Source organism: Pelecanus crispus, chromosome 12 (genome assembly GCF_030463565.1).
Source record: "Pelecanus crispus isolate bPelCri1 chromosome 12, bPelCri1.pri, whole genome shotgun sequence".
In the NCBI taxonomy this organism is placed as follows: Eukaryota; Metazoa; Chordata; class Aves; order Pelecaniformes; family Pelecanidae; genus Pelecanus; species Pelecanus crispus.
Genome location: NC_134654.1, coordinates 19,359,069 through 19,371,436, shown reverse-complemented (window position 1 = coordinate 19,371,436; position 12,368 = coordinate 19,359,069). Strand labels below are relative to the sequence as shown.

General features: G+C 40.1%; 1 protein-coding gene across 1 annotated transcript in view; it reads right to left on the bottom strand.

Annotated features, from left to right (window-relative positions):
- Positions 1–8,630: 8,630 nt before the first annotated feature.
- The window catches only part of OGFOD3 (2-oxoglutarate and iron dependent oxygenase domain containing 3), a 47,814-nt gene continuing 44,076 nt past the window's right edge, over positions 8,631–12,368 (bottom strand). The window contains exon 10 of the mRNA XM_075719755.1: positions 8,631–10,662. Within this exon, the coding sequence (XP_075575870.1) occupies positions 10,526–10,662 (137 nt within the window). The 3' untranslated portion in view covers positions 8,631–10,525. The remainder of the gene's footprint in view (positions 10,663–12,368) is intronic.

Here is a 12,368-nt window from a genome sequence, read left to right as displayed (position 1 = left end):
GATTTTGGAGGTACTGTGCTGGGAAGAGGACAACAGCAATGCTGTCAGGATCTTTTCTTCCTGCTAAGTGTCCCTGTCAAAGCATCTTTCTGTAGCACACCAGAGCAGCATGAATTTTCTGCCTCTCCTGTCAGCCTTCTTTCCTTACCTGGTACCCAAGAAGCTACGAAAAATCAACAACTAGAGAGTCCTATCAGCAAAGGATGGCTGGAGACGTGCTGCAAACTGATCTCAACTCTCAATGCTAAGTGAAATGTCCCTAAAAACGTATTTCAGCCTCTTCTTGCGAAGGTATCCCACACTCTGCTGAAGTCCCTGGGCCATCAGTTAGTTTCACCTTTCCCCATCACGTGTACCCACATGATATCAATCCCCATCAAGTGTCATTTGGGATGTTAGACCTTGTTGTTCAGCACTCACCCGGATTTAGCATTTGCTCCTTCTCAGCACCTCTTCAGCAGCAGGAGGCCTCACCCTTCCCATCACCTGTAATGTCTTGCTGAGTCCCACAGAAGAGCCCAAATATTATCTGCCATTCCCCCATAGAGTTTTTTCTGCTGCCACCACCTTCTTAGTCTCCAGATCTGGCAGATGTGCCCTCCCCATCCCAGCTGCTGACTACATTTTGGACTTGACAGACAGAGCACACCGTCCAGCCCCCACCATGCCACGAACCTCCTCCTGGGGTGGTCTCTACCACCCGTGTTGTGGGGGGCCAAGGGACACAAGGGTTTTCTTGGCTTCCCTGCACGGGAGTGTGTGCAGTCAGAATTCTTATAAGCATCAGTTTTACTGCCTCTTCCCAAAATAAACTGGACAAATAGATGGAGTCCTGGCCCCGAGGATAAACACCATCTCCATTGTTTAGAGTAACTGTCTCCTGAAAGGAGAAACGCGCAGCTGAGCTGACACCCTTGCTGCTGGGGAGCTACCTCGGGGTGCGGGAGGTGCCTGCGGGCTGGTGGCACTACCCCAGCAGAAACCTTCCCCTGCTATCAGACACGAACAGGAGCAGTCCGCAAGGAGGACTAAGACTAGAGAAAGTCCGCAGTTAACTCAGGTACCGTAATAACAATCTTAAACTTCTTTTGCAGAAATACAGAGGACTAGCTATCTTCACCTGAGTTGCTCGTAAAAACTCCTGCCAAGGGCTGGTTTAAGCCTGTGCCCAAATACGGAGGTTGGCTTTTAGTCGCAATACACCAATGTCGCAAAATGCTTGGGTTCACAGAGTTTTCATATTTCAGATTAGTTTCAGATTTTTAGCTATTTAGGAATGGTAAATCCTCATGTGGTTAGGCAGCATTCTTGGCTATTATCTCTAAAAAGAACTTACTTTAATATTTATGGTCAGGCTAGTACTTTTGAAGGAGACTGAGATTAGATAAGTTCATTAAGTCAAGCATTCTTTCCACACCTGCATTCTTCCCAACAAAATAATATTTCTCAGTTTCAAGGCAGCTAATTTAAAGACAGATTTTCTTGTTGCACTGATATGAACCTGAGCCACTGGCACGCTCCATGAATAAAGCTGGCTCAGATGTACCCATGCTGTCCTCACCTTTCATGGCCTTGAACACAACTGGAAAATACTTGTCTCCTAAGTGATGCAGTCTGGTGCAACTGGACTACTCAGAACGCATTCAGCAAGCATGCCATCACTATTAGAGAACTAAAATCTTACTCATTTTTAAAGATTTCACAATATCCTAGTCCCGTTCCCACCTTTGTCTTCTCCGTACCACAAACAAGCCCTCACCAGCGCTTAGGAAGTAGCTATGGATATCTGGAGCAAGAAGTGACTGCAGCCTCAGGAAGAAGGGTGACAACCAAGCTGAGCCTTCTCCCCTGCAGCACGTCCATCCCTGCATATCCATCCACAGCCAGAAGGAAAGAAACCTAAGGGTCAATAACCCTGTTCAGCTGATGGGCAGGGGAGAGGCAAACAATGACATTTAAGTTAATTGAGCCACTTACTCATTCACCCCATTCCATTCAGTAAAAACAAGGGTTTAAGGCTCAAAGCTTTGGTTTTTTTTCAATTCTGTCAAATGGTCTAATAAGAGGATATTACTGTTCCTTATGATCCTTGCCACGTTTGTAACTTTAATCTATAAGCCCTTAAAAAGTGTACACACACTTACAGTACTATTACACCTCCCGCTCTAGGGGAGTCAGGTGAACAGCACAGCTGCTGTCAAACGCCTTCACTCACCTTGCTCAGGATCCTGCAAGTCATGTACTGTCCTCTGGTCAGGCCAGCTTTAATTAATTTAGACCTGAACATCTCAAAAGTGTCTCCCTGAACAATTCAGCCACGGAAAGGCTTTTGATTACTGCCTGTCTGTGCATGCTTTATGGCTGAAGTATTTAATTTAAGGAGAATGATTAGGAAGAGGACAAGTTTTAATGACCTGCTCCAAAGCCTAGATAGAAGTCTTAGCTACAGAGTCGAAATGTGCTTAACTTGTATTGGAAGTGATAATTTTTGCAGCATGCTGGAATTCACTGACTCACAAGCCATCTGGAGGTGCTAAAAGCATTTAGAAAACAAAGTCAAGAGGGTTCAAGTTCCAGTTGTTGAGAGGAAAATACCAAGGCTCAAAGGTAGCAGGCAGTCAGCTGTGAAGATGGAAGACTTCAAGGCTCTCAGCACGAATAGGTGTGACATGAGTGAGTGCCTTCCTCACCTCCTGAGCTGTGTGCTTTCAGCTGGGCGCTCTTTGAGAGGAGAACAGCCTTCCTGAGAAATCCACGTGCTTTGAGAAGGGCAACAAGGCTGGTGAAGGGCCTGGAGCACAGGCCTTATGAGGAGCGGCTGAGAGAACTGGGGTTGTTTAGCCTGGAGAAGAGGAGGCTGAGGGGAGACCTTATCGCTCTCTACAACTACCTGAAAGGAGGTTGTAGTGAGGTGGGTGTTGGTCTCTTCTCCCAAGTAGTTAGCGATAGGACGAGAGGAAATGGGCTCAAGCTGCGCCAGGGGAGGTTTAGGTTGGAAATTAGGAAAAATTTCTTTACGGAAAGGGTGGTCAAGCATTGGAACAGGCTTCCCAGAGAGGTGGTGGAGTCACCATCCCTGGAAGTGTTCAAAAAACGGGTAGATGTGGCACTCTGGGACATGGTTTAGTCCAGTCTACCCTTGATTGGCTTAGAGTAGACTTGGTAGTGTAGGTTAATGGTTGGACTGGATGATCTTAAAGGTCTTTTCCAACCTAGACAATTCTATGATTCTGTTCTATGATTTATTTTGTGCCTGTGCTGAGGCAGAGAAACAAGATTCTTCCTGCCTGCATGTGGTTTGAATGGACGAAGATCTCAACCAAGTGTGTGTATAACTAGAAAGGACAAATGAACAGGGAGAGGACTAAATTTCCAGATTCTGTGCAAGCATGAAAAAGTGGAGTAGAAGCTCAATGGAAAGTACTGAGGAGCAGGTGCATATCCCCTACACCTCAACTAAAAGATTACAAAATGAGTAAAACTTTGTCCTTCCTTATGGTTCCAAAAAACCCAAATTTTTTCAAACCTTTTCTTTTTTTTTCTCCCCCAAGGGGAAGATTTCTGTATACTTCTGTATATTTATGAATTCAGTCTTAATTTCTTCTTGGATTGTTTCTTATTTACAGGCCTAGATTCTGCCTAGTGCCAGAAAAGGTACAATAGATAGATGCTATAGATGGAGGACACCATCACCTAAAAAGGCCCAGTTGATACACAAGATACATGCAGAAGAAACCTTAATTCATTATTTTTTAAATAGATGGATGCAGCATGACTTATTTTAGTGTACTCAATATTCACTATTAATTCAAACAGAATATGGACAGGATAAATAGCTTAAGTAAATGGTGTTATGAAGGGTTTTAACAGCAAGAGCTTTGCTGCCCAAAAGCTCGCAATTTCCAGTTCTTTGTCTGATCTTCTAATGAACAATAAAGCAGACTGAAGAGGGAGTGAAAATGTCAGTTCAACATTGATATGGATGTTCCAGTGTGGGAGAAGTCTCCCATAGCTGCTCTCTGCCTAACACCATCGTAAATTTAACTTATGCTCTGCTGGAGTTACTTTTATTGTATTTCTTCTTTCATACTAGTAAATGACAGTTTATTTTGATCACATTCCTCCCTGTGGAAAGGAATGCCTTCCTAATTAATTTCTATCTCCCTTTAAAATAAAGAAACAAATGAGAAAAAACACATTTATGGCCCACAGAATCCAAGTGCAAGATCACTTTTCTGTTTGTCTGGTTTCACGGCAGCCTTTTCAGTTTTGAATCACCTGTTAAAATGTGGCCTTCTTTTTACGGGGCTATTCAGTGAATCACATTTAAAGCCCTAGTATGCAGAGAGGACTCCCAGAACATGTCTCCTCTTCAGTAACATAAATCAGAAATAAAAACATTTGCCTGCTAGAAGGAATGGAAGAAACTACCATCCAGAGCCAACACTTGCCGAATTGCTCCATTAGGACCTGCCGTTGTTTATTCCCCCCAGATTTAATGGTCTGGCTGGCAAGTTAATATGCTGAGGAGGTCACCTCCAAGGTGTGAATTCACCCAGAGACCTTACCCTGGCAGTGAAAAGCAGTCTCAAAAAAAAACATTAAGATTTTTTTTGTGGAGTCAGCAGCAAAGTATCCTGGCATCTACATAAACAGCTTAATAGAATTGTATAAACTGATGAACAAAGAAGAGCCAAATTCTCAAGGTGTCTGTCCAGAAATATGCCTCAGTAACCCAGCTGGCTTTTTTTGTTGTTGTTAACAAAAGAATAGGAAGGGTAGCCATTTCTAACTGAGCTTTTTGAATACTGCAGGCCTATTACAAGAAATTTCCAGAAACAAGTAACACGAACACCCCATAAATCTCAGCTTCTCTCTATAAATAAAATATTTCCTTCAAAAAGAGGCGCCAGGGTTTCAGACACATGCTCCTTCTGTACCTCTGCACCACTGGGTCTTCAGCTTGAAGTCTCAGGTGAAGGTCTCCGTAAAGTTCACTATTAACAACGCATCTGACCTGGCAGCTTATGGATTCAACCAGTCCAGACTCCTCGGACAGCCTCAGGATTATCCAGCAGTAAACTTAGATATTTTGAGGTTTTTGCTTTGTTTGGATGAATCTAAAGGTTACAAAAATAAAGGAGATGGTACTTTCAGGCTGCTTTATTGATTTCACAGTAAGAACTATGCAAGTAAGGCATTTCTTGTTGTGATCCTGCAGTCTGATCTGCATGCATAGCATCCCATTAAAGTCAATGAGAGTTCACAGAGGAGCAGCTCTACCAGCAGTTCCCTAATGCAAAACAGTCACTGACAATCGACGTGAAAAAAAAAAAAAAAGTAAGTTTCTCTAGTATCTGTTTCAAAATTCAGTACTCACTGTCCACAAGTTACCATGTAAGACAAGAATGCTCAACAGCAGGCAACATTGTTCCCTACCTTGTCATTATTTCAGCTATATAGGAAAACAGGCAAGATGGAAATAACTATCTCTGAAATAAAGGGTGTCGTTTCAAGTATGGACAACACCTGTAATAGAAGAAAAATAAGAGAGTATTTGGAAAAAATGAATGCTTAAAAATGAAAAATTTCAGAAATTGAGCAACACTTGACAGTTCCACTACCGTTAGAAATTCTTCTTAAAGATTAATACACTGCATAGGCTAAAAGGCTTATAGGGAAAAAGCTAGTTCCTTTTCAGTTCTAGCAAGCCAGTCTAAGAATAAATAACGGACTGAGCTTATATACCCTGTTCAATATCTGCTACGGATAGAAGTTTAAATATGCTGGGACAAAATTGGGAGATGAAGTGATTTGAGGGAAGATGATAGACAGAATCAAAGATGTACAGTTTGGAAATAGGACAGTTATTTTCCTTGGACAGTCCATCCTGAAAAGCTTTAGTACAAGTCACCAACACTCATATGGAAGATAAAAAGTGCCTACGCAGATACTTCAGGGATAACCGGATTGTCATTAAAAGAGAGTTGACTGGCAGGTTTCAGCAAACATGACATAAAATTAGCTTTCAGCTTCCTAAGAAGGTTTACAAAACCAGAGATAAGGCAGAGTATGCTATAGTTCTTTATGGTGTTTTACAAGGAGCAATAGACGCTCACTTTACGATGGCTCTCTCAGCCTGATTTCCTGAGAAGACTGCCTTTCTGAATGAGGCTAAGATGATAGATGCATGCCAGAGCCATCTGCGGTTCAGAAAGGAAATAACTCTTCTGCTGTTCTTGGAACATTTGGTTGGCTTTCCACACAAGACACTCAAAAAGAGAGACAGGAGTTGGGATTTTCTTTTTCTTTTTTTTTTTTTTTTTCCTGGGGCGAGGGAAGATGATGATGACGGTTGGTTGTAATTTCCTCCCCCCCCCCCACCTCAAAGAGCACTGACCTCCAGCAACATTTCCCAGGTTTATTCCTAAAATTTAGACAAGACAGAAATATTGCACAAAACTACACATGAGCATGTTAGAGAAATCCAACTCGCATGTAAATACTGTGTAGGGATATCTGGATGTAGAAAGAATGTGAGGAACTCTATATGAAAAACAAAGCCATCTTTATTTACTGGGGAAAGGAAAGCTATAAAGGAGAAATCTATAAAGGAGAAATTCAAATGTACTAAGAATTGCAACTGAAGAAGAAACAAAACCAGATTTTCTTGACAGCATAGTCATTATCAATGCCATTTCAGCTACACTTTTAATGTGCTACAGCCTTGGCAAGTACCCTGTTGAGATGCTGACCTTATAAATAAAAATAAATAAGACATGAAGCTAAATTTCTGCTATAAATCCAAATTAAGATCTTTTTCTAAATACAGTATCCTGGTAAACGTTTCTGGACTTGAAATTCATTAAGATGGAGCTTAGAGCATTTCAGGGAGACAATACATAGTCAGGAAAATCTCAACATAAATGTACCTTTCCAAACCTTCAGTTGATTTATGGAGAATTAAAAAACACACTGATTCCACAACTGCTTGCACAATGAAAATTTTATACATGAGAAATGCCAGAAAGTCCACTCAGAGTTCCTAGAATAATGTCATAGGGGATAAAAAAAATAAAGTAAGATGCATGCTACAGCATTGAAAGCTAGGTTTACACTAAAAACCTAATCTGATCACATACCCATTAATTTTACAAAAGTTCCTGATATTCCCCAAAACCTTTGAATGGAAAAATAGTATTAAAAAAAGTACAATTTCACAGAAGTCCTCAGGAAGTTTCACTCAATCTCTTAAGAGGGATTCAAACTCTGTCTTGCTCTCCTGCCATATTTGCTATTTCACCCTGGGACTTTTCACAGAAGCAGGCTTTACCTTTCCTTACAAATATTTGTCTTTCAAAATACAAAGCAACATTCCCAAATACTTGTAACAAGTATGCTTTCACATACAGGGCTGTAAATTTAATGTCAGGACTTAGCCCAAATTCCCACTGAACATGTACTCTTTACAAAGGTTCTCGCACAACTGGGAAACATCAAGCCAAATTCTGCCATCACCTTGTATTCAATTAAGAGCACTTGCCTGCAGCAGCTTGGCATCAGATTTATGCTAGTTTAACAGAACAAATCCTATCCTCAGCATAATCAGTGTTCTAAGAAACAGAGCACTGTGTTTCCCTGTAGCAACAGGCATGCTGAACCTGGACAGGCAGTAATTCAGTTATTTCAAATTCGGAATTATCTGTCAAGAACTGGGAGGAGATACCATTAATAAAAAGTTGTTCAGGGTATTTAAGTGGACCAAAATACATTAAGCCAAGTTTATTTCTAATGATCAGTGAATTCTGCAAATTCCACTCCGCCCCAGGAACACCAGCCTTTCTGCAATTACTGTTTTCCTGCTGGAGGCTATGTTCAGAATCTTTTAGATTGCACTGTACTTCCTCATTTGCCATTTAATTTCTTCATAGATCTAGATATTGCTTTTAGTAGTCCAGATATTGAAGCTTCAATTAGAAAAACCTTGGTTGGTACTGAAACATACAGCATATTGAATTATTATACTACTTTGAAAAGATTAATTCCTTTACCAGGTACAGCACATATGTTTTTCCACAAATTATATTTGACAGGTTTGGTCATCATATTGAACACATTACTGAAGCTTAAAAACTCCAAAAGACAAATACCAACTTGATTTTATTTCTGAATGACAGTCAATTCATAGCATGAGAGATGCACTGTGTTTGGGAGATATTACAATACAGACAGAAGTACCTAACACTTTTAAAAAAGTGGCAGAGCAATTTATAAGACAATGTTGCAGAGCGGTGATAGGACTTACAGTGAAGGTAGGAATTTTGGAACATAGGACCTCAACCTGAAGAATCCCAACCCAAATCCACAAAGGTCCATTCATATTTAGATTCCACTGCTATCAGGTATTTTTGTGGAAAAGGCCCTACATTTAACTCTCAAGGTAACATTAGGAACCATGTTTTAAGCCAGTAAAGCAGTTGCTGGTGATCTTGGTATGCCTTCACATAGACTTACTACTAGGATGTAATGCAAATTTCTTGGAATTAACAGGCTCCGAGACAAGTATTTAGATATGGAACCCAACTGACTTTATTATTTTCTAGCATCCAGCCATTTTAACAATTCTTCCTTGTTAGCATGGACACAGAAGCCTTTTTCAGGTTTGAGAACAAAGAAATGAAATTACAGAAGACTAATCTTGCTGGTGTGCCAAATGAGAACACTCACAATAGAGTCGTCATTCCTCTTTATATTGATCTTCATTGTAATCCCCCCCAATACTTATTTTCATAAAAGCATACATTAAAACAAAAGTGAAAACTGTATGCATAAAATCTTCTTAAAAAAAAATTAAAAAAAATCAAAGGACATTTCCAGATTTTCAAAGTGTTTCACAGAAATTATATAGACTATTAACAAAACAAATCAGCAATTGCTAAAAAATTAGATTTTCCTACCATTTACTTATCAACATACTGACCCACAAAAATCTTTGATTGTAATAAGAAAGCAAGGTAATTAGCAAGATAAAGTAACAAACAAATGCATTATCTGTACTGCAATGCAATCATCCCCTCTTCTGTGAAGTCCTTGCAATTTATTATTCAAGGAACACCACAGACTAATAGTCCTAGTTAATAGAGAAAGTCTTCATACTAAACTGAAAAAGAGGAGTCCAAAAAGAGCTATTGAGAAACTTTCTGAAACAGATAAAACATTGTTTTGGACAAGATAAAACACAATACTTCACAACACAAAATTTGTAGTTGCATCAACAATAAAAAAAAAAACACACCCACACACAAGCTTCCTTCAACTTGGTCTTAAGATTACATTGAAAACATGTATTTATTAGGCCTAAAAGTGTTTTATTATCGAGCTCCAGCTCAAGACCATGTCAATTTAAGATGTAGGCGGACACCAGTTTCCCTCAGACCCCACATACCACAGTCCACAGGTCCATGTGGTTTTGTTAGCCAGCCTTCCAAGAGCAAGCCAAGGTTTACAAGATTGAGTCTAAGGAGGCCAGAAGTGGCATATGAAAAACCACAACAAAACTAGCTTTTTTTCTCAGCTGTTTCCCTCCCAAATCCTACTGGCCTACCTGGTAATTAGATATTGATGAATGCTCACATGAATCTGGAGAATTGTCTGCTTACCTCTGCCCACCTCTCCTTTTTAGTGTTTACTTAATGTACAGGGTTACATGGTCAAGCCACCTCCATAAAGAGCTCTTAATAACCTGGGCTTTCAACAGGAAGACTGATCATATTCATTATGACTCAGAGAAAATGAGGCAAGTTGGGAATACTGCATTTTAATCAGAGGGATCTAATGCCATGACATTCCCTTGCACACCAAAGCATTTGTAATCCAAAATCAATATGTCTTCTGGCTAACCAGAAAATTGTATTTCTGACTTTGTATTAAGCAGTCCCAGTTTGTAGCAGAAAATGTCTGTAGTAATTCAGTAAAAAAATTCAAGTAAGTCCCAGTAGTCAAGCCACAGGTGTATTACCCACTAATGCCCAGGCTAAGGAGAATACATTCCTCTCAGCAGAAGGTATGTTCAAAAGAATAACACTCATCTTGCTCTACTAACTTAGGTCAAGCTTTCTACATCCCAGACTAAATAATTAAACAACAGGTAGCAGCAACATGGGGAGTCATATCAAGACAGGTCCCAAAAGATTGTTTGTCTCAAACTGGAGAATTTAAAAAAACCAAACCACCACAAAACAAAAACACACAAGAGCCCACTCCAGAACTCTTCTTTGTAGCCTATCCCTTTAGGACATTAAGACAAACCATTTTTGGAATACACCAAATTTAAGGTAGTCTTTAAGGCACTGTTTGCAACATTTATGGGAAAGGACATGTGAAAACAAAATGTATTACAATATATTAATACAGCTGGGAAATTCTAATTGAATGTGAAGTTACAAGAGATGTTATCTCCCTCTTTCCTCTCCTCTTGCAGGGCTTCTCTCATTCCATTTGACCTCATGTTCCATCCCTGGAGGAATTACATCAAAACTGGATCCCCAATGCCATGGTCTGGGTTGCAGGTGAAGGAAATGGTGATGGCATAGCGAGTGCCCCAGTGAACCTTTTCCACCCGATGAAGGTTCTCCGATCCAGAGGTGAAAAAGGAAACCCGTCCTGCAAAGACAAAGTATTCAATCAGTGACACAGAATTTACCACTCAGCTACCAGCTCTCTACGCAGTTCTGCTTATGTCTCAGTCCAACTGTTCCCTAGCTACTTGAGAGCCCATAGGTCAAAGACAAACTTGAGCTTATACTGCACTCTGACAGCTTTATGTACTGTTTAAAATGTACATTAATCCTTTGTGCTACAAAGCTGGAGATGTAATTCCACCGTTATCTCATCGATTATAAAAGGTGGGAGGAGGCCAAGAACATCTGAAACCAGTTCTTAGTTGACTCAAAAAACCAAGCAACTCTAGTTACTGTCAGCAAACTGTATTGATTTCCTCCCTGCTCCCCTTCTAGCCTGGGCTCTAATTTTAGACCAAAGAAGGAGGAAGTACTACAAAGGTGGCAAAAAGTCTTCAGTGAAAAAATACTCAGCAGGTTTACAAGCAGCTGTGGCAGCTTATCAGCTTTGTACCAAGTATTTGCTATAGCTTTTTGTGCACAGTCTGATCACTCACTGTTCAGCCAGGTTAGAAAGTTATTTATCAGTCATATACAAATTAATTTTCCTTAGAAAGAGCCACTCCATCAATGCATTGGCTTGGAAATTGTTTTATAGATGCAAGTGCTTACTCTTGTGCTTCATCCTGCCCAAGCTTTGACCACCACCCTGCCCTAGGGTTCTCCAGGCCTTAAGTGGCATCAAGGTGAAATGATTTTCTTTTCTTCTAAATGAGTTACTTTGGTAACGACAGCAGAGGTATATTAGCATCCCACCTGTTGAAACAGCAGAATGGAGCCCTCTGCACTTTCACATTAACACAAACTCTTGTGTTCTCAGAACAGTTTAATATATAGCAAATAACTCAGAACTGATGCAACTCTGTAGGACTGCTCAAGTTCTCTTGAGAAAGCTAGTAATACTTATATGCACAGCTGTTTTATCCCAATAGCATGTGTTTTTCCTACTCAGGCTTTTTTTTCCCCCCACTGTTCAAATTAGATGAAAGTTTGTTATAAAGCTTATCATAGAGAATTCATATTGACAATCTAACTCTGCCTGGGACGCATTCACAGGCAAAATGAAACGCTTATATGCCTACTTAAATTTGCACAACAAGATAGACTATTCCAACCATCATACAATCTCCACTGCAGAAATGGGCACCAGACAGAGCTGGTTTTCTCTTTAACCAAAAGTGATCCAAAAGATCCCAAAGTTATTTTGCTTGCATACTCCCAAGCAGCACCCATGGGAGATTTGAACAAAACAAGAGTGGCCTCACAGAGCTCGGTTTACCCACTAATCTCTGAAGTCTATTTGAGTAGACTTTGTGTCCCTGCACATTCAGTTGCAGTTTACATTTAATCTTCCATAGTTCACATAGTCTTTCATAACTGCCAAGCAGAAGTCCTATCATACTCTTCTCTGCCTGTGGCTGCACATCAATAATTGGTAAAGCTATATATATATAAAAAAATAAAAAATAGATTCATTTGTACGCACAGCTCATTTATGCGTTGGTGTCCTGCTTTTCTGGATGAAAGACTAAACAAAGGCAATGTACTCCTATCCTATGAGTGTTGCAATGAACAGCACTACCCTCAAGGATTTCATACAACGTCCCTGTGTCATGATTTTTTTTTCCCTTTTAAATCTTATTTCAACATCATTCAAGTACTTTATCAGTCCCTCCCCTACTCACCCAA